At 37.0% G+C, this 23,224-nt stretch overlaps 1 protein-coding gene across 3 annotated transcripts in view; it reads left to right on the top strand.

Moving 5' to 3' along the window:
* The window catches only part of SORCS2 (sortilin related VPS10 domain containing receptor 2), a 536,859-nt gene that overhangs the window by 420,736 nt on the left and 92,899 nt on the right, over window positions 1–23,224 (top strand). For all 3 annotated transcript variants that reach the window (XM_036381659.2, XM_036381658.2, XM_036381660.2), the window contains exons 4-7: window positions 3,112–3,276; window positions 8,004–8,077; window positions 17,827–17,891; window positions 20,383–20,501. In XM_036381659.2, the coding sequence (XP_036237552.1) occupies window positions 3,112–3,276; window positions 8,004–8,077; window positions 17,827–17,891; window positions 20,383–20,501 (423 nt within the window). The remainder of the gene's footprint in view (window positions 1–3,111; window positions 3,277–8,003; window positions 8,078–17,826; window positions 17,892–20,382; window positions 20,502–23,224) is intronic.

Consider the following 23,224-nt stretch of genomic DNA (forward strand, 5'->3'; position numbering starts at 1 on the left):
TTGGATTTTTTTCCTTTTCCCTTTGTTCATCTATAACAGATATTATTTTTACTCTCTGTCTTTACAATCCATAGGGCTGTTTATCTCCTTGAAATATATTTTTTTACTTCTGTGTAGCTACTGGCAGTTGTAGACTTACATAAGACCTGAATATATACACATGTTATTGTGGTTTATTTAGCTGGATGGAAATTATGTACTGATGTTTGAGATAAACAACATAATATAATGCTACAATTGAAAAAAAAAAGAATCTCACAGGAGTGAGAAATGATATGGAAAATGTTTATAAGGAGCTCAAATTTATCTGTGCTTAAAATCTGTTCTGGTTTTTAAATACACAGTTATTCAAGGAAGAAGTTGATTTTGAGGTAAAGCCATCACTGCTAGTTGGCTCTCCAGACAGTATGTCCCAGTTGCATCCCTTCATCAGCTGCTTGCAGGAGGGTTTTGCTACTTGTTCCACTTACAAAGTAAATAAAACTTGCTATGGAAAGCATCTAATGTGGATACAATATTTACTCTGGAGCATTTTCCTAAATAACTGGTGTTAGCCAGCAGGCAAGTCTGAGCACCCGGTGTGTTAGCTGTGGGAGGAAATCTGTATGTCTGACACATAATGATCACTTTAAACTATGGAAATATAAATCACAGCACTGAGTGAAATTCAAAAATATTGATTTAAATGAATTATGATGTGTGTGAATAAAAGAATAGTTAGCAACCCTGCCATATATGCTTGCAAGTCTACAATCTTTAGGCTATTTTTAAAAATAGATTTAGCTCTAAAAGATACATAATATTTTCTGAAGGACAGCATTAGCAAATATCACAGTGTGTTTGCATTACATTATAACAAGCATTTTTCTTATGATTTCAGTGCTGTTGAGTCCACATTATGAAACTTAGTCATGCCTATATTTAAGCCTCATTAACAGTGAAAACCACTCGCTACTTTATGAATCTCAGTCCTTTATTATTTTGAAGCCATAATTTTGGTATCTTTGGAAGTGTAAGATTTATAGGGTCAGAAAGAAAAAAAGGCAAGACAGTATTTCTGTGGTCCAGAGATTACTGTTCTGGTCTAGTGCAGTTCATGCCTTTTCTGGGGAGCAGGTCCTTCTCTCTATGTTCTGGTCACGAACCAACAGGAATGAGCACTGTGTACCTCACTCAGCAGGAAAGTAGTTTGAATTTATTTATTTCCAAGAGAAAATAGATATTTTAAGCCTAAGTCACAGACAGGAGTCTGGCAAGAAAGTACAGATGTCTGTGCTTGGCATAAACACTTCTTCCCTGCCCCTTGAGATGCAGGCACAGGGACAGGGCAGCACATGGCAGCCACATTCAATTTCAGGTTCATGCCATGCCTGCTGCAGCAAACCTAATAAATGAGTGTGTCACAAGCATCTCTGAATGCTGTATCTAGGCCACCAGCAGCTACTGGTGGAGTGTAGATAGTAGTGAATTAAACAGACACTGAAGGGACAAAAAGCCCAAGAGACAGAAAGCCATTGGATACAATAGAAATAAGAGAAGGCATTTGTGAAGGTGTCATTTACAGAGACTTTCCAATAAAAATGTCATTTTCTTTTTCTTGGGTAAATTATATCATTAAAAATTACAAGATTTTACAATGTAATGGGTTATTATTTTGCTCTTCTTACTGACCTAGTCACTCAGCTAATGGAATAGATTTGCCTTAATATGTGCTTTAGTGTGGGATTTCAGCACTGGACCACGAACCCTGAAGTATCTGCAGTTGTCTCTCTTGTTGAACAATGTACTTCAATAAGTGCCCTATTTGAGGTATATGAAAGCCCTTGAAATTAGTGCCACTGTGTATGTGCCTCAAGGAAAAGTGCACATGCTTAAGTTACTTGTCAAATTGGAGCATCTGTAAATGTTGAATTTATAGTTTTCCCCCCAAGACCAATTGCAGTAAAAGCTCAGCCCAGCTGTCATATCTGTATAATTCATTAGAAGTTTCAAAATTTTAACTTCAGCTCTGCTCTAAAAAAGTGACTACATTAAAACTGTACTGTTTTTGTTAATCTCTTTCCTTCTCTGTATTCACATTATTGTGATTCCGTTTGCATAAATCATTGCCATTTATCTCTGTAAGCAATTTACAGTCACTGTATCACAGTGATCAGTATTCTGTGGTGTTTTCTGCACCATTTGCTGAATATTCTAAATACATTTTGAGTTAAGGATTTTTTAAAATTGTTTTTGAAGTATGAGCTAGAGAGAGCCCAGTTGGACTTTGAAAATCCAGTTTGTTTGCAGGCTATCAGTTGATAAAGGCAGATTTTTGAATGCCAACTGGACTTTTTAGATCTGGAAAAACAATCAAAATGGATCCTCACATTGGCAGTTTTAGAACCATGATGTTATAGCAAAAGGTGAAGAAGTTGAAATGAGTGAAATTGTAACTAAATAATGTGGGGAGAATTTCTTTGTTCCACAAAGATCACACAAGGAAACAGCTCAAGATACTATCTTGAGCCAAGGCATTGTTTGGACCTGGGAAGGAAATGCAGATAATTTGTTGTGTATTCTTCTGCATCAAAGTGAATTGCCTTTTTATTCAAAATTTGTCAGGAAGAGGAGAATGATGAAACAATGGAGAGATATTATAAAGAAGTTATTTCTCCTCAGTCATTCTTCTGCTATGGCAATGATTGCTCTTACATTTAGTAGCCTCACTAAATAAAGAGATGTATTTATATGGACGTATTTAAATAAGTCATTACTAGTAGTATCTTTTTTTTTTCATTAGTCTGGAGATTTTATCATGTGGCCTCATGAACCTTGTACAAGCACCAAAACCCAAGGCAGTCATTCTGAGCAGAGATGAGAAGCATAACCAGTTTGGTGTGGATTCCAAGAGAAGTCATAGAATGTAACATTCACGAGTTTGCTCAGGGAAGATTAATTAAACCTTGCAATCCTTTTATCTTAGGTGATTTGAGTTTCTTGTCTGCAGAATTTTGCAATGTAAGATAAGGTGTGTACAAAATCTGACATTAACACAAAGAAAATAAGGCTCTGTTTCCTGTTACAGAGAAATCAGGCTTCTGAAGGTTTCTTGTTGTTTTTGTCTTTTAGATAATTCTTGTAAGTTCTTCCCATAATGACCGTGACCAAAGCCTTTTCATAAGCACGGATGAAGGAGCCACTTTCCAGAAACAACCCATTGCTTTCTTTGTGGAAACTCTCCTTTTTCACCCCAAAGAAGAAGATAAAGTACTTGCTTATACCAAGGAAGGCAAGGTAAGGCTTGAAGATACAGAATTTCTTTGAAATTTAGGAATTGCTCTATTAAATAAAGTAATTCTGATATGCTGCTTAGTGTTGGGTTTTATGAAATAACAATTGCCCAGAAGGGAATCATGTAGTGGTTTTGAGATTTATTTAAATATTTATTTTATTGATGTCCAAATCTTTGTGGTTATAGTAGTTTCAATCCTGGCATTTTCAGTTGATATTGATATTGGGAATATTTATCCTTCTGCATAATAGTTAAATAATAATGAAACATGCTCCTCCCTGGAAAGTGACCATAAACAATTTATAGTACAGTAGCAAGTTAATGAAGTTGAAATATTGTCCCCAAAGGCTGTTCACAGGATATAAAATAAACTCATACAAAACAAACTGCACACTCACTTAGAAGAATAAGATTTGTGGAATCAGTGACTCTGTAGAAATGTACAATAATTATCTCCCTTGTAGTGGCTTTACACCACTTTCAGATTCGGGAGCTGTTCATGTTTGTAAATTTTTACCCTCTTTCAGATTTCTTGTGCTTAAACTGTGAAGTCAATTTTCTGGGTGGGGTGGGCTAAGCACTGATGAGTGTGCACACCATCTCTAAGTGTGTAGCTCATCTCTCTTTCACAGTGCCAAAACTGCAGCTGTAAACTCACTCTCATTCCAGCCTTGACTCACCTCTACCAAAACTCCTGTTTTAAACTTAAATTGGTAAACTCCAGCCCCTTTTACCCTCATCATACCTCACAGAAAGTGATTGTTTAGGTGGTGAGATTAGTCAAAGAAGTTGCACATACTGCAGCCAAATACTGCACTGATTCCAGTGATGTTGTACCAAGTCACCCTTTTGGACATGTTTTTAAATATATAAGTTAACAGTTGACCCCAAACCAATTCATGTTTACAGGGGTTTGCAAATTAGGGTAGAACTAGAATAAAAAACATAGCAAACCAAGCTAAGTCACAAATTAAACAAAATATTTTACTTAGCTTTGGTTTGAAATCCTAACACAATTACAAATAATTTGAATGCGTGTTATGTAAATAAAATGCATCAGGGAGCCTGAAGTAATGAAAAGCCTTTGTTATGAAAATATCAATGAAAACCCTTGTTATGAAAATATTTTTTAAAGTTTGACTTTTGTTCCTGACAGTAGATATAATTATTGAATTTTTTATACTCACAGAGTGGCAGATTCATGAAATGTAACAGTCGAAAGTGTATTAACAAGTTGTCCAGCCCACAACAAGAGGGTAGAAGTATTTATCAGAAGAGAGCAGGAGGTAGAAGTACAAAGTGAAGCAGTTGGTTTGTGCTTTGATCAATTAAGCATGTTAGGAAGCTTTTCAGGCATTTTATAATTGGAGAATCTCCCAAAAGGGAGATGCTAGTTGCCATGCTTAAAATGTGACTAGACCAAAAAAAAAAAAAAAAAGAAACCTATAAAAATTATTCAGCAAGGAATAGTTCTGCAGGAATAGCTGGAAGGGTTAGGTAATCTGATGGACTTTCTCAGGCCATCAATGACACAAAAAAGAGTCAACCATAAAGACTTCCTTGACAAGTCCTACATCTTTACCTTGGATGTGTAGGAATGAAGGATGCCTTTGACTATAACTGGGTCAGTAACCTGCTTATGTTTTGTATGAAATCTGATCTATTTGGTCTAGAAGGGAGAGGAAGATAAAGTGATGTTTGCAGAGAAGGAGTTGAAAATCAAAATTGCAACTTGACACAAGAAAAGGTCACTGTACTAAAATCAATGATCGTGAGAGATAGTGTTGATCTGAAATTGCCCTGAGGAGTCAGTACACTCTAGGTTTTTGAGTTAAGTAACTTTACCTTCCCTAAAAAAAAGTAGTATCAGAATGTAATGCAATCTAAAACTCTAAACTGGAGAAACAATTAGCTTCTGTTACTCAAATAATTCCTTACAAAGGCACTTTGTAAGAGACTGCAAGGAGACTGCAAGGAATGCAAGGAATCAGGTCCTTCATAAATAGCAGTCAGCAAGGCTTCTTTGTCTACCGGAGCATCTTGGCCTTTTTCACAACTTTTGATTCGATTTAGGGCTTATTTCATATTGCAAAATATGTGTTGTTCTTTCATTCAGAACCCTAGATTCTGTTTAAATAAATCTCTAGCCTCTAGCTGACATCATAAATGAATGCAAATCCAGTCAATGTGGTTGGATTAATCCATTTACTGACTCAAATCTATACACTCTTTTTCTGGCAACCCCTCAGTTATAATGAATAACAATCATCTATTTGCTGAGCTTACATAAATGCTTCTAGATTTTTTTTTTAAAAATTGTCAAGGATGCAATAGATTTAATTTTTCATTTGGAAGCAGAAAGGATGAAGTAATGGCAAAACAGAAAAATATTTTCAATATTTTTTAAAATGCTTCTCCGCACATTTATTGAACAAGTGAGCATAGGCAAAATTATAAGACCTATTAGATCTGTTTGCTTCAGCCAGACATTTTAGCTGTCTACTAAAATAACTGTTTTCACATCCTATCTAATCTCATTTAAGAGTTTTATCACAAGTGCCTGTTGAAAAAAAAATACATATGGATCACTTGGATTTTTTATTGCAGAAAGTTCAATGTGTATGCAAGTTATTTTTTATCTCCATGTTATTTTTTATATATTTCATATACTGTGTCAGTTAAAATTTCATTTGAGTGTGAATATGCCTTATTAGTCTTACTTCACTCTCCCTAACAGTGAGATTGCAGGGGCTTCTCCCCTCTGCAGAAAGCCAAACTGTTCACTCATAAGCTCCCAGACTTTGATCTTAAATGTGTGTGTGAGCAGATAGTTTGGGTTTGGGGAAGTAGGGGTGGATTTGGTTTGGCCTTTGGCTTCTCTCGTACAGGTGTCTCTGTTCAAAGAGCAAGAATCTTTCATTTTCTGCTGAAATTCACTGATGACAAAAATACATCCCTTTGTTCATGTGCCAATGTTGTCCCTTATCCTAAACAGTTCTCTTCCCTCTTGCTGGGAACATCTGAATTCTTGGCTTTCTTTGCAGCTCAGACAGCAGGGCTGGGATAGTGTATTAAATGATCATCTCTCCCAGATTTAAGCAGTCCACTGAGGGAGGTTACTCAGTGAGCACGGTTTTCTATGTTTAGAAAAATGGTAAACCCAATGGTTATCTTCTCTGCAATGCCTGTGGTCACAGGTGTTTGAAGAAGTAAGCAGCTCAGGTTCTTCACCCTGCTCAGTCCAGTCCAGTTCATTCACAGCCACATCCAACCCCCCAGGGAGGTTGCTCAGAGCAGGATCCTATAAAACACCCTGGCTGCAGCAAATCCTAAGCCACATAAAATTAATAGCAAAAATTTAGCAGGCAAATCAGGATCCTGGCTCTGCAGCCCCATCATTTAGATCTGAGGATGAAGAATTTTTTATCCCCAATCATTTTTCTCTGCATTGACTGGGTCAATAAGCAGCCTGAGTCCTCATTGTAGTTTCCTACTCTGTGGTCTCTCTACTTTAATCAAGTGTGCAATGGAAGGAATCCCAGTTGTTGTGAATTGCAGAGTAACTGGGAAATTCTATCTCTAATTCAAACTTCAGTAGATTTACCCACAGAGTTTATGCTGCTTTACCTCAGCCTTTATCTTTACATATTAATATTGCTGTTTTTCTATAATAGAACATAATACAGAACTGTGGGGGCTTTTTATCTTTTGTCATTGAACCTATCATTTTAAAACATAAGCATTCCTGACTACTCCTATTAAGATACTTTCCCCCCAGAACACTCAGTTACTGAATTGGTGAATTCTACATCAGAGAAGAACAGTTTTCCTTGCCTTTTTATCCTCCTTATTAGAGATATCAAGAGAAAACCCATCTTATGTAAATTGGATCAAATAAGAAATGCATGCAGACAGCAGGGGGCTTTAAATCTGTCTTTTTAGAAGTCTGATAGAAACTTCCTATTTTAACTTGAGGAAACACATTTTGAAGGCAAATGCTAAAGGAAGGAGATTTGTTAAGAGCTATTTTAGATCCCACATTATTCTGGGGGAAAACATCTTTCATTGGCACTTTTGATATCCATCCGTGTCATTAGCATTTGGTTTTTTTGCCAGAGGGGAACTGTTTATGGAAAAGGTGGAGTTGGAATCCTTCTCCTCCAGGCCATTTTGTGCCTCTGTGCTGAAGGACCACTTCTCATGGGTTATAAATTAGTGTCTGTGGAGCAAGCCCATAAGTCCATCTCTCATCAAATCTCTTAAGCATTTCTGTAATATATTTTGGTCCTATTTTAGCAGAGTTTTAAATCCACTGACTTCCTAGCTTAAGTAGCTTTGATGGCATTAAGGCTTGAAGCATTAAAGAAACATTTGTGCTTCTTTGGTCAATGAATGGGAAGAAGTGCCCTTTTACCATCCCTCTTGTGTAAACATGCTGAGGTAAAAAAAAATCTGACCCTAAATGAATTGTGTTTTCACAGTAAACAAAAAGTCATTGTTGCAGCATTTTCTTTATTATAGATGATATTTTAAAATAGTTTCTCTATGAAAGGCAGTTACTCTGGAAAACAAGGTACTGAACTCCTGGTAATGTGTTTTTGGGCTTGTTTCATTTTTTTCTTTAATTTGTGTACAATCTGTCTTTCTAATAGTGATATAGGGCCTGTCTTTGAAGATGTACAGTATTATCAGTTTCCTATAAACTAATTTTTCTTTTCTCCTTTTCTAGATTTATGTATCTATTGACTTGGGGAAAAAATGGAATCTTCTGCAGGAACGAGTTTCTAAAGATCATTTTTTTTGGTAAGAAGTCTGTTATTTTTGAAATAATAAAATGAGCAGCAAAAGCATTTCATTCTAATCCAAGAAGATGTTTACAGAGGTATGGATGGGGATGGTGTGAGTCTTGGCATCCTTTGCAGATGATGGCAATGTTTCTGTATCCTCTATTGCAAAGCCATACTCATGCCAGGGATCACACTGAGTATCAGCACATGCAAGGGTTATAGGTCTGGATCTATGGAGCCCAAGATTTAAAGAAAGCTGCAATGTTGAATGAAATTGCTCTCCATTTTATTGGTGAAATTGATCTTTAGAAAGGAGAGGAGTCTTTTTTGCAGAGAAAGATCTATAAATTTTTTTAAGAGAGGCTGGATCGTACCTACTAACTGGAATTATACATGCACTTGGAAAGTGCAAGTGTATATATGATTCCAGTTAGTAGGTATGATTTCACCAGTTAGGAAACTGGTGAAAATGTGACTTTATTGAGAACATATATATCTAATTATTTAATTTTCATCTCAAGTATTGTGCAGGTATCTCACAGTGTATATATTTCTCACAAAGTTTCTAGGAAGTGATTTAAACAGGTTGACAAAATGTTTGAAAAGTTATTTGTTATTGTCCTTATTTTAACAAATAAAACTATTTTAAAAATGGTATAGGTTCTTTAAAACCAAAATGAACTTTTTGATAGTGTTTTAATTAATTTTATTTTTTAAATTGGTCAGTTTCACACTCTCACCTTTCACATTTAATTTTGGTGTGTAAGTATGTATTTTTTTATTACAGGTTTAAGTCATACTACATTAAACACTTGTGTTCCCTAAATGGCTCTTAACTTCTAAGTGGACTCTGATCCTTGTCAGTTGTGCAAAGTATAATTTTCCATATGTCTGTGGAAACATATCTGGCTTTTGGTGGTAATTTAGTGGTGTGCTGGGGGTGTTGCCAGTATTGCAATAGATGCCTGATCTTGGTTTAGTCTGTGACCCTCCCAGTTTTTCATGGAGTTGTTTAAATAAATAACTTGTGTTTAAATAAAGACTCATCCTGGCCATACTCAGGATAAAACAAAGCAACAGAACAAAACCTGCACAAACTGATTACAAAGCACACAGAGGAGTTATGGTGCCTGCAGATACATGGCCACTGCCAAAGCATAATTTGGTGAGCCTAGGGCATGCTGCTGCTGCTGCTGCTGAAGCCAGGCAGGGGGAAGGTTGAGTCTGGGGCAGGGACACAGGGACAGTTCAAACCCTGTCTGAAAGAGCTGGGAGCACAAGACCCAACCTGCCCTGCTGCCCTGTTGGTCTCATCAGCCCTGGGCACAACACACACAAGGTTTTTCACACTTCCAAGTGCCTCATTTTCAATCTGCAACCTACTTACTGCCCATAATTTTGTATAAGTAGCCTATAGTTGGGTTGTAGAACATTCATCTGATTTATTGCAGTTTGCCTCAGCTTCATCTGCTGAAACAGTTGAGTTGAGCAGACACTTTCTGCTTACTTGCTCCTGCAAAGTATAGGTTTGGACAGCTATTGAACAGCTTATTTCTGCACAGCAGATGGAGTTTCATAGGCCATACACTTTGCAGGTCTTTTAAGTACCCTGTGGAAAGGTATAATTGTTTTTAAGTAGCACTGTATGTCAGAAATGTCATATCTGTGTTATAACCAATTCTTCCCCAGCGAGATTATATAGGATGTAAATCATGAGGGCATGTGGTTATATCTTTAATAAAAATATTTTAAAATGCATGAAGTCTGGAAACCATCCAAGTCACTAACAGGTGAGAAACAAGAGTGGGAGCCTCTCTCTCACAGACTTTTTTTTATTGGAGTTTATGCTCATCTGATACTTAAGTAATGAAAAATACAGAAAGCCACTGAAATGTGTCTCAGTTTTGCTCCTACCCAAATAATTTGTCACTGTTTTCTGTATGTAAGGATCAAGGCCTACAAGGGCATGTTTAATATTAAGTCTGTATTTTGCTGTGTTTCAGAATCCCTATGTTTCCTTATATCATTCGATAGGAATAACTTCAATGTAGTACTTCAAAGTCATGGTTGTTCATAAATGTCACATTCCTCACAAATAAGAATTATAAATTTGAAGATTCTGTACATTTATAACCAGTAGAAATATTTTCTAGAGGGTTGTTTTCCTCTTTTCTCTATCACCAGAGTGATTTCTCTCAAAAACTGTATCAGCCAGCAATAACAAGGGTTTGGAAGCAGATGTTCAGTGCAGCACTACCAAATTATCCTTCTCATAAACTTACATAAAACAAAGATATATATTTTACTTCCATTTCATATGGAAATTTGCAATATATAAAGAGTGAGCTGTGAGTGGAGAGTTGGACATGATGGCTTTCCAGTGGGAGTTTGTCTGTCATGTGAGACTTTCCAGTATTTATGGCCTTTGTCACCCAAATTATCTGAGTGATAGATAGAAACAAGTGTTTGTGTAATTTTCAACAGATGTAAGAATTGGGCTTTGTAGTAGCTTCACTGTGGGGACAAGTCTAGTGTTGTTTTCCTGTCAGTGTACATCTGATGTGTTAAAAATATTGTGCCAAACTAATTGTACATCTCATGATAAATGAGGGCATGTCTCTTGCTGATCGTGGCTGGCTGTGCCAAGAACATTTCACTGGGCAGATCTTTAGCAGATGTTTCCTCTTTGATTTCAATTTGATCTTTGCCACTGAGTTTAATCATATAGCCTAAGATTTTTATTTCAGTCTGGTAACTACAAATATTATCAGTCATAATATTTTCCTGTGCTTTGTAGAAACCATTTTTTTCTGTGCCTCCAGAAGCAGCCAGATCTTCATGCATTTCCTGAATAAGCTCTTATTTTTGTTTTCAAAAAGAAATTAAAATCTAAATACAATTAATTTGATAGAATGTGTTATGTATTTATATTAAGGGAAGGTCAGTCAAGACTGAGTATTCTAAATATTTATGTTCAGATACATATTATAGATTTATGAGCAATATATTAATATCATCTTCAAGGGTTTATTTACTTTCTTGTTCTTGATCCTTCCTTAAATATATTTTTAGATTTTATGTGTGGAATTTGATCTTTCATGATAGTAGAACTAATGAAAATATTATTGGCATCAGTAGAAAGTGTATACAACCCTCTCTAATTTAGGACCACAAAATATTTTCTTCTGTGATACAGTGTGATCTTTTCTTACACCATCCTAGCTGATTTTCCTATTTGATTCATTTATCCTTTTGGAAGAGAAAGCTGGCTAAGCCTTCATAAGAGCTGGTCTTCTCCTAGCATTTTAGGAGGCAAAGGAGGTTTACCAGAGAGCTGGCTGATACCCCAGGCCTGTCAGTGTTTAAGAGGCATTTGGGCAATGCCATCAACCACTTGCTTTAAATTTTGGTCAGTGTTAAATAGGTCAGGCAGTGAGACTGGAGGGTTGTTGTAGATACCTTCCAACTGAAATAGTTCATTCTACCCTATTCTAAAACCAAAGAGCTATAAAGGAAAAGCATGAAAGCCAGATTTGAAACTAACAAAAAATACTGTCACACTGTAATTAAAAAAAGTTGTATCAACATATAGAAAATAAGGTTTTTTTTCTGTATAAATATTAATTAGCCATTTTTTAAATTTTGAGCAACTTTTTTCTGTAAAATTAATAAACTTCACTTGTTTTGACCAGTTTTACTTGTGCCTACAAACTGCATTTGCCTCAGTGTAATGATTTCTATTTAGGAGATGTTATAGCACCCATCCTTTATAAGTGCTTTTTTTCAGTTCTTGGTGCATTTGTAGCATGGAATGCAAAGATATGAACTATCTCAGCCAAAAATCAAATACCTACCCATTAGATGGTTTATAACTGCTTTTGTGTAAGAAGCCCATTTTAAAAAGTGATGCATTATGTGGTAATCCTTGAGAAGAAGAAAGAGTAGTGGAGTTTGGGATTCCTCTAGGTCTGCTGCTATTCTTCTCAGTCCCCAAGGCTTATGCAGCATTGAGAAATCCTTTTGATTTCTCAAAATAGGTCTTAGTAATACATTAGCAAAGAATAGATTGTGAATCAGCTGTCTACACCAGCACAAATATACCCTGGGATGGCAAGAAAGGAATTGGTAATTACCAGAGAATTGGGCTCAACACATTTCTTTTATGATTATCTAGAGCCTTAGGAATTCTTTATCCTTGACTCACTTGGATATTTGGATCCTATGCTATGGGCATCTGTTGTTCTTATTTTTAGCTACAGGTCTTCCGTTTTCTGAGAGGTAAGAACATTAAAGGAAAAAATGATGAGTTTATTTTGATGAAGCAGTTGTTCTCTGGGAACAAAGTTCTGTTCTCATCATGAAATTCCATGCAGATACTCAGACACAGCTGTACCCATTTATGTCAAATGTAGTGGGTGCCTGGCTATTCAAGTGTCAGGTGAAAGAGAGGATGTCAGCTATGTTATGTCCTCAAGGAGAGAAATGCAAAGAGGATTTCACTAAGCCTTTGTCATTGAATTTTTATTATTTGACTTAATCACTTGAAAAAGGTTTTGTTTCTGTTTCTGTGTAATGAAGTGTGTGACTGGTGCATGTGGCAAGGTGTGGTAGCAGGAGTGTTCAGGGCTTCTGTGGGATGAGATCAGAGCTGCCCTCGTGTCAGACCGAGCCAGTTCCAGCCAGCTCCAAGGAAAACCCTCTACTGGCCAGACTGAGCCTGGGGGTGATGCTGGTGGTGCCTCTGTGATAAGAGATTAAAGAAAGGGTAAAATGTGCACAACAGGTGTGAGATATGTGAGAGGAACAGCCCTGCAGACACCAAGGTCAGAGCAGAAAGAGGGGGAAGAGATGCTCCAGGTGCCAGGGCAGAGACACCCCTGCAGCCTGTGGTGAAGGCCAAGGTGAGCCATTATTCTACCCTGTTATTCATTAGCAAAAAATTAAATTACTCTGCCCCAAGTCAAGTCTGTTTCACCTGTGACACTAATTTGTGAGTGAGCTCCCTGTCTTTATCTCCACTCTTTAACTTTTCATTATATTTTCTCTCTCTGTCCTGCCAAGATGGGGCAGTGAGAGAATAGCTTGTGACCACCTTGTGGCCAGCCAAGGTGAACCCTAGGCAGGGAAAAACCACGGTAGCTCTTCTGTTTGGACAAACATGGCAGGAAAAACATTGTTGTTAAAAAGCATTTAGGCATTGGGAAATAAATTATAGGAAATAAACAATAAGAGAACAATCTGGCTGTGTAAAGCATTGACTGAATCATTAAAGGTGTGTCTTTTGAAGTGGATGGGAAGGCAGCAAAGCCTGGAACACAAATCAGTCATAAGCAGATGGATTTTTAGGTTGTATGAATAAAATCATAGTTTTGTCTTCCTGAGTAACCAGCTTGCCAAGAGTCAGTGCCATTTTAAACTACTAAGTGAAAACATTTGTATCATTTTGATCTGTTTTCTAAGCACAGCAGTGCCCTTAAGCCAATTGCTAAAAATCAGTCAGTATCAATGGGGAGCATGTTACTTTTTGGATAAACTTTATATTCCAAGATTATGAGAGGGGCAGATTAAGGAACCCAGCAAGTTTTCAGATGGCCTTTGATTGGAGGCTCCTGCACATCAGCAAGCATGTTTGTCTGGATTTGGTTTTGTTTTCAGATGTCCTGTTTGAAGTTGTCTCTTCATTAATATTCATCCAAATGAACTGCATCAAATGTTTAACAATGAAGGGATCCACTGGAGGTAGGGAAGACATCTGTCCAGAGCAGACTCTACTGGATTAGTGTTTGCAGACAGTTGCTGCCCTTCATAATGACCTGGACTACTGGAAACAAAAGGTTTCCTGCTTGAAGTAAAATTGAATAATAATTATCATAGAAGGGACTGATGCTTATGATTCACATTTTGACACGTGTACTATTACATGCCAGTGGTAATTAACTGAATCATGGTATTCATGATAATAATAATAATGAATATGGCATAACTGTGGAAGTTCAGATGACTATTGGTGTTTGCCCAATGCTGCACTGAACTAGAGGAAGAAAATATTGAGGCATCTAGGGAAAAAGAGAGGTAGCTATATAAAATAAAAGATTTTATTAAAATAATACCAAAAGTCTCTCATTAAACTTTTAACTTCTATTAAAATTCTAAATTCTTAGAATTTCAGTATAGTTATTTAAAACTACAAAATATATAATGGTTGTATCATGAAATATACATTTATAAACCTACTAAGACAAACACAAAGAGCTTTGCAGTCACCTCCTTTGCACTATTTTCATGCTGATATAATGCAGTTCAGGTCAGTGAAATTACCTGGTGAAGCACTAATGCAAAAATTATGAAGAACTAGGTCATACACTAGCTCATCTTTCAGGAGAACTTCTATAAAGTGCAAAAAACTCATATGCATAAGAAAACTAATCCCTCCAAAATTTTTTCTAAAATTACATGTTGCAGAACTATTTTTCCCAAGAGGCTCAACATGGTGTCAGACAAGCACAAGGGAGATAATGGGAGTTTATGTTCACAGGGAAGGGAAGAAGCATATTGAGGCTACTTTTATTTATGTCAGCCTGCAGTCAAGTTGGAATATTTTAATTCTGAAGTGTTGTAACCACCCTGTTATGTGATCTGAAGTGTTGGTGTGTTGCACTTGCTTTATCCCACACGTACACTTGGTCAAGAAATGTTTCTTTTCCTAGAGGAAGACATGTCTGATCTGAAAGTTAGTCTGAATTTCATTGGAAAACTCAGCAGTTGAATGTAAAACATTAAAAAGTTACCCAGAAAGCCCTGAGTTTACCTAAGTAAAACTACTAAACAAACAAGTGGTCCCAGACTGCTGAGGTGAGAACATTTTTATTGCAAAGTACTCTGAGAAGAGTGGGGGAATTTTAACCAAACCAAAAGTAACCACTACTGAAATTGAAAAAAAAACATATAGTTTATAAGAAAATGCTTGTTGTATTTGGGAAAAAATATTAGAATTTATTCTAAAATGTCAACCAAGAAGGAAGAAGCTGTCAGATTATCAGGGTCCATTGCATCTGTGCTTTATAAGATAGAAGAGGTCCTGTCCTAAAGCCAGCTGGGGAACAATAAATTGTCCTTGTGAATGGATGTGTGGACACAATGCTCACACCAGTCCAGTGCACTTATGTTGTGGTAGTAGGATGATTGTAAATGAAATTGCAAAAAAAAAATCCTGACTTTGTCTTACATTTCTCCCTCAAAAAGAAAAAGTATGCAACTGAGCTTTCCTTTTCCTGTATGCACCTTATCTGCCTGGTATTTTCAGAAGCTCAGCAGAGGGCCCTGCTCTGTGTTTAGCCTGCAGAGCATCACACAACTTTTCCTCTGGTTCATGATTTAAGCACAAGTGAAATAACTGTATTATCTTTTAAGTACTGTTGGCAGAAGAGTCCACTGAAATGAGATTAGTTTATTCTTCAGGGATATAGCTTCAAATTCTCTATATTAGTTATACTCTCTTCTGGAGATTTTCTTAGCAGCTGTAAGAGATTTGGTCTTTTTTCAATAAAAGAAGAAAGGACTATTCCTAAGTGTTTGTAAAGCTGGCTAAAGGAACTTTGGAGTTCAGAAACTCTGCTCCATAGCTGACATTCAAAAGCAGACTTTGAGGGTGTAACATCCTCATTGAGTAAAGAGTGTCTGCTGCTAGAGTTCATCAGTACACTTAGAGTAATTAAAAACACAAATAATATTTTTGAAATATTCTGTGTAATTTATAATTAATTAAATAATTATAATTAATAAAAGTCTAAAGGAAAAAAGTAGTCTGGGTAGGAAAGTCTCATTCTGCAGTGTTCATTAAAACGGATCAGTTACATCTTCTTTCACTGAAAAATTACACTGGAAACAAGATTTGAATCTATATGTGTCAGCTGCCACTGTTAGGAGGAGCATGATAGAAGTGAGATCCTTGTAATTCTGAGCTGTTGAAATAAAGATGAGAAGGTAAAGATATTGACAAATACCTCAAACTGTGCTTATGAAATCATGTGTGATAAATTATAGATACAAGAAATAATTTCAGAAGTCCCCAAAAACTTTCTTTGCATTATTGATGTTTATTAGCATGTCAGGCTTAGAAAATTCAACCCAAAAGTTTCTTTGGTTCAGCTGCCTGAGGTCCAACACTAAAAGTAAAATATTCAGCAAACATTTTCTTCCCTCAAATTGCTGACTACAGAATTATAACAGGTTTGATTTTGTATTGTGGCTATCTAGAAACATAGATAACAGCACACACAGCACAAAAGTTCACAGATCCCTTCCCTCTGCTCATTTATATTTTCATCAGACCTCAGTGGATCTAAAACCTTCTCTAACGTAATGTATTGCCTCCAAAATGCTAAAAGAGTTTGTGTTTGAGAGATCAAATTCTTAATAAATGCAAGATTTTTCCATGCATTTGCTAAAAAAAAATCCCACTATAAGTTTCTCTGACATCTTATGGCTTGGAGGGGGCTCATCTCTCCCCTCCCTTTCCTCCTTTGGACTGATCATTTATCTTATAGGGAAAAACAGCTAATGTGATTATTTCTGGTTGTTATGCAGCAGTGGCCAGTTTCTTCCCCCTGGCCTGTGTTCCTGAAGAGCCACCAATTACTGAGTCTGAGTTTTAACCACTCCTCATAAATCACTGCCACTAAAACCATTAAACAATGATGTAATTTCAGACAAAGTCTAGCTTTATGGCATTTGATTGTTAATAATTGTATCAAAATGATAATCTTCTCTTAAGTATCTTAATGGACCTTTATAATATCTGCATCCAGCTGCACTTTATCACTCAGTGGATCTCCTTTGCATGTCTTCAGCTCACATTTTCTGCCTCCATGACTCTTGCCCTGCCAGTGAAGGGCCTTGAGAAAAGTGATGTGTCTGTGGGAGTGGGGCTGGATGCTGCTCCACGTTGTGACAGCCCAACTGCCAGCCCAGAGCTGTCTCTGCAGAATCTGCCTGACTGATGACAATAGAAGGGCCAGAAAAAAGCACAGTTGGGGCTGCCATTGCCAGGCTGGGATGGAAGCCCTGAGGGCAGAAAACTCATCTTTTGGCTGAGCATATTTGACATGAGAGATATTGGGAGAAAATCATCCTGTATTCCCATTACACCTTTACAAAGTTAAATGGTACCTTGATCAACTCTGACTGAATTTCCTTCTCAGGATATTTTTCTCAAAATTATTCTTCATTTTCTTTGTCAAAGCAGAATGTACTCTTCCCTTGACTATGCTAACCAAAGATATATCAATTTGTTATGGAAACCATGTGTCAAGTCTAAGATATTTCTAATAAGAAAGGAATCTAACTCTTTTTTAGCATTAAATCTGCTTTATAGTCTCAAATGTTAAACATAATTGTAAAAAGATGCTATAGTGCTTGCCAGTGCATGTGAATGTCTGCATATCTGCATGTGTGTATATATCAATTTATGATTATGAGGGTTTCTTCCTAGTTTCATGCATATTTCTACTCTTTTTTTTCAATTGATTCTATTTATATGCATTTTTTAGTAGAAGAGATTCTAAAGAAATTTAAGAAAAGCATAATGTAAAGTAGGAAAAAATAAGTTGTTTATAGATGTTAGTAATAGGACATTATAAATGGGGTTTATTTTATTCCCATGTAGAATTCTAAAGCTGGTTGGTATGAAATCCTCTCTTTTCTTCCAGCCACATGATTGCTATTCTGTAGCTGGCTCTACATAACTTGATTACATTATGTTCTCAGGGCTGTTGCTGGAGTTGACGGGGACCTTGATTTAGTTCATATGGAAATCCAGGACCCCAGTGGAGGTATGCAAATGAAAATGTTATCAATTGATACACTAGTATGTAGTTATTTCTCTTTGGTTTACAGGTACTTTTTGGACTGTTTTTAAAACTAGTCAGAAGAGAAAATGTGCAAGTCAGATTCTTTCTCTGTTTATTTGTAGTCAGCAAAACTGTCCTGTTATATAAAAATATAGTGTAATTTAAAATCTACTTGTTTTTCACTTTAAGAGGAATTGATGTCAAGATGCTAAGCTCTATTGATAATGTCCATTAATAGTGCAATTTATCCTGGCATTTGAACATTGAACAGTTTTTCCTGATTTGCGAATAAAACTGGCAATGCAGTGTTAGTGCTGGGTGAGTGTCTATTAATGTGAATCATTGCACATGTCAGGTCTAGTGCAGCAGCCACCATCTCTCAGAATTTCCTCATCTTATAGTATCCAGTATACTCTGAAACTTCAAAAGGGAAATAAATGGAAAAGCTGATTAGTAGTCAGAATGTGCTTAAAGAGTCACCATGATTCCAAATGCTTGTATAGTGTCTTGTTACCTATCCTACTCTTGAAAGATAATTTAATTCCTTGAATCAGATCACCTAAGTTCCTGTGCAGTCTAAAAGTGAGCCATAAAGAATGCACAGTTTGACTTGCTCTGTTCCCATAGCTTTTCTTAATTATAGCCCTATTAAAAAATCAAAGTTATCATGTTAAAAGCTGAATGAAAAAAAGTCTAAATCTTTTAGCAGTGAGGTTTATGAGACATGGTGACAGCTCCATCAGGTGTTTTCTTTAGAGACAATGCAAGATGATTCTTCAGGGACTGAATGCCAAGGAGATTTTGGTTGGTGGTGGATTTTGGGTGGTTTTTTTGGTTTATTTTTTCACTTGGTTGGTTTTGGTTTAGGGTGGCTATTTTGGAGAGGAGTGTGATTGGTTGGTTGGTTTGTTGGTTGGTTAGTTATTGGGTGTGTTTTTTGGTTGGTTGGTTGCTTCTTTTTTTGTTTGTTTGTTTCAGTTTTGGTGGGTTTTTTTTGGTTTTTGGTTGGTTTTTTTTGGGTTTTTTTTGGTTTTTTTTTTTGGTTGGTTGGTTGGTTGTTTTTGTTTTTGGTTTTTTTTTTTGGTTTTGTTTTTGTTTTTGTTTTTGTTTTTTTTTTTTGGTGGGATTCTTATTTTATTTTTTATTATTTAAGAAATAGCAGAGAAAGAAAAACTCTCATGAAATATCTCCTGGACTGGCTTTATGCAATTAGGGTCAATAAAATATAGCCATTGATTTTAGTAAAAACAGCATCTTTGCACTATCCATATGACAAAGAACTGTAATTTTTGTGTTGTGAACTGTGAACACCTGCAAGACTTTAGGTGGTCCATTGCTGCACCAAATATCCTCATGGTGATGATTTGGACATAAGCAGGAGAACTTGGATTGACTCTAACTGCCTCTAAAACAGATCCAGATTTTAAAACAAATAATTGTATCCAGTATACTGGTTTGTCCTTCTCTAATAAGAAGTCAGTAAATGTGGGATGCATTTCCCCTCACACTGCAAAGCTAGTTAAGGACATGGGGATACATGATTTGCTCTCTCACACTGTACCTGGAGCATGGGTAGCATTAGTGATCTGGGCACAAGATTGTGTAAATAACATTTTCCTCACTGTGCTTGGGCAAGTCGCTCAACTGCTTTGTGCTCAGAAGCTTGTGACAAAGGATGAGCTGTACAAGAGCTTAGGAAAGGTCTTAAAAAGAGTCCCAGAGAAGGTCTTTAAGTCACAGCTGGTATAAGATAGTGATTGTTGGCTCTGCTGTCTCTGATAAGAGCAGATTATATCAAAGATGCAGTGGTGCTGTTCTAAGAATCCAGGGAGAGAAGATAGTCCTTGCTAACTGGAGAGGAAGAGAAAGGCCATAGCCTCCTCTGATTGTAAATCAGTCTAAGCTTTTGCAGCAAGATATTAACTCTGAATATAGAAATCCTGCCCCAACAGACCAGTTCCAATAGTGTGCTAATAGTGTGTCTGAACATTCTTACAGAGCTTTGAAAATAGGCTTTAAAATTCTGTACGCTGTCTATTAAATGGAGCCTGATTCTTTTCTCATTCATCACAATTTTATACTGGGCTTGATCTATTGATTTCAGCTATGTTGTGTCAGGCTGCCATATCTCCAAGTGAATAATTCGGCTCTGTGCATAGGTTAAGTGAGAAAAGAGGCTTCTTCTATTATCCCCACCCATGAATGGCTCATTCATCTAACCCCTAATCTCTCTGGACCAGCAAAATTTGGATAATAACAGGCTGCCTCCAGGGAACGATCTGAGCTATAAGCAGTTAATATATTCTCAGTATGTTGGAGATTGAAAAAGTCTTATAGGAGAGTTTAATGTAATAATTCTACAACTAACTCACCTGGCAAAGGCAGCCTTTTTCCTACATGAATAGCATTTAGTACTGCTTGCTTCTTTTTCCCTTGATAGCCCTGTCATATGTTTCTGTCTCTCTTCCCTCAGGTTATCGCTACATCACTTGCCAGATTCAAAATTGTTCTGATAAGACAATGACAGTCCCATTTGCTGGCAGCACTGATCGGGATTCCCTGACTGTGCAGGATGACTACATATTTCTTCAGGTATATAAGTACCTCATATTTCTCTGCCATTTTTGGGAGAGAGAGCTTATTTTGGAATTCAAAAATAAAGTTCCAAACAGTGCAGCAACACTGTAAGGAGCAGGGAGGAATTCATGAATGATGATTTATGATTTTTTACATGGAAAAAAGCATTCCTTTATCATTCCAAACAAAAAAGAAATTTAAAAAAAAAAAGCATCTTTAGTTTGTGCAACCAGTTGACCTTTAACTATATGAAAATTTTCAAGTGGATTGTGTTACTTTTTATAAATACTCTTGTGTGTTAGGTGAAATGCAAACCTTGTGTTCCTGAGATTAGAAACTCTTTTAGGTCCTTTCCAGGACAAAACACAAAAACATTCCCTGGGAAGAGCATCCAAGGGCAGCCACTGACAGAGTAGTTGCACAGCTTCTTCTCTTGCACATGGATTTTCCTCTGAAGAGATTTTGCCAGGAAAGAACTGCTAACATGGCTGTGCTTAGGAAGCAAAATGGCCATAGCTGGGGAGCTTGGAGCAAATTAGCATGGAATCATAGGATGATTTAGATTGGAAAAGACCCTTAAAATCGAGTCCAGCCACAAACCGAACACTGCCAAGTCCATCACTAAACCGTGTCCCCAAGCGCAACGTCTACAACTCATGGTGGTCCAAATTACATTGGGGTTGTTTCATTCCCAAATTACAAGACCTGCCTGCAGAAATATGGACTGGAACTTTGTCAGCCATGTGGCACCAGTACAGCTCAGGCACACTTGTAAGTATTGTTTTAAGTGCTTGGCATTGGTTGTGGTTTGAATCTCTCAGAGCTGCAAACTTCTCAAGGAGCAGTTATGCCCTTTTTGTTTTATTAGATTTTAGTAGGGAAGTTGCTTGTGCTTTCCTTAGTGCTCAGCTATCATTTTTCTCTTACTTTGATGAGATTTGTTTGCTGCAAGGCTTGGATATTTACTGGCTTTTGCAGGAAAGCTATCTTGGGGCAGTGGATACCCCTCCCCACCAGTGCCTCAGTGTGCATCAGCTTGGCTCCTTTCCAACTTTCCCCCCTTGAGCCTGTTTCTTCCACAAGGACCTGTAAATTAGCAGGGTCACAAAGGATCTTTTCTCCTCTTGTTTGGCATAGTGGTTTCAAGGACCTGCATGGCTTAGAAGAATTAACACTAAAAAAATCCCCAACCAAAAAAAAAAAAACAAAGAAAGCCCAACAAAAACCCACACACCAACTAAATGGAAAAAAAAATACCATAACAATAACAAAGAAAATCCCAAAACTAAAACCCATGGCATTGAGAAAGAACTTCTGGACTAAAGTAGCCTTTTTCAGATAAGATCTAGCACTCATGGCACGCATTTTGCTCAAAGGTGTTATCATCTGTGGCTCCCCCCAGGCACAGTCTAAAAATCCATTTCATGGTGTGTAGATGCTGAGAACTTCTTCTCTCCCTGCAAACTTCCAGACTGCTGTGCTCAGCAAAACACTGGCTGCTTCCTCATCAAGCATTTTGCTTTGCTGGATGCCATGTACAACTGCATCCTGAGCTGTTACTCCCTTACATGACAGACATGAGCAGACACAAAAGGTGGAAATGTACACATAAGTAATAGACAGTTGCTCCTCAATGATGCTTTTGGTAATTTGGTCTCTCTAGATCTGAGACATGTCAGTGTCAGTAGATGAGATGTTCATGTGTTCCTCATAAAGGGGGAAACATCCCTAGTGTTTTTCCTTTGGACTTTTCTGCAGTAAAACGCAATATGTAATGTATATCTTATTGCTAAATTGGTTTGCAGTTAGCCATATCTGTGTTACTGGAGGATAGAAGGTGACTCTGGGATCCTGTAGTCACATCTGAAGCACAGCACCCCAGAGCTGTGAGGCAGGACAGCATTTACCTGTTCCAGTGAAACCACACATCAGCTGCACATCTGAGAAACACATACTTTTGAAACTATGTGGAAATTCTTTTATCACTACACTAAAGTACAGTTATGTAAGTTATAATCAGACCAAGGACTCCTCATGATATCACAATGATGCCTGTCAGAAAGAGGATGGGACAGAATCCTCTGTGCAAAAAGACAGGAGAGTTTGAGACTGTCTCCCTGCCTCTGGCATTGTTCATCTTGCCTGAGCTGTGCAGATGTGAATCACAGTGTTGCAGGTCTGCACTGGCCCAAATCTATTTTGGAGATTTTTACCATCTCAGTCACATTTCTTTAGTATGCCTATATCCACAAAGATTAGAAACTTTCTAATACTCATTTTTTTTCCCAATTTGCACTGACAGTCAGACAGTTTCAGAGGTGATTTTAGTAGGAGGATTAAAGTTTCAACGCTGTTCTTAAGCACAGACCAGCCTTTAATATCAGTGAGGCTTGACATGACTATGTGCTTCAAGTCCAATTTTCCTCTGCCTTGCATCATCTCCAGTCATTTAAATGAATGATGATAAAACATGCATTTAAAAAAAGCCCGTGGACAGATGGGTAAGACTGCCATTTAGCACTAGTTAAACAAATGATGAGGTTTTTGGTTTGATCCATCATCATTTCACAAATCACATTCCTAAAGGCATCACATTCTTTATACCACAAAAAAAATGCATACAATATTAAATACTTTGTTACCTTTAAAATATTCAGGCATATGGACCAGCTGTCATATATCAACTTTATTTTTACCAAGCCAAGTCAAGTTTTCATGTTTCAAGATAGGCTGTCTTT

This window comes from Molothrus ater, chromosome 4, assembly GCF_012460135.2.
Source record: "Molothrus ater isolate BHLD 08-10-18 breed brown headed cowbird chromosome 4, BPBGC_Mater_1.1, whole genome shotgun sequence".
NCBI lineage: Eukaryota > Metazoa > Chordata > Aves > Passeriformes > Icteridae > Molothrus > Molothrus ater.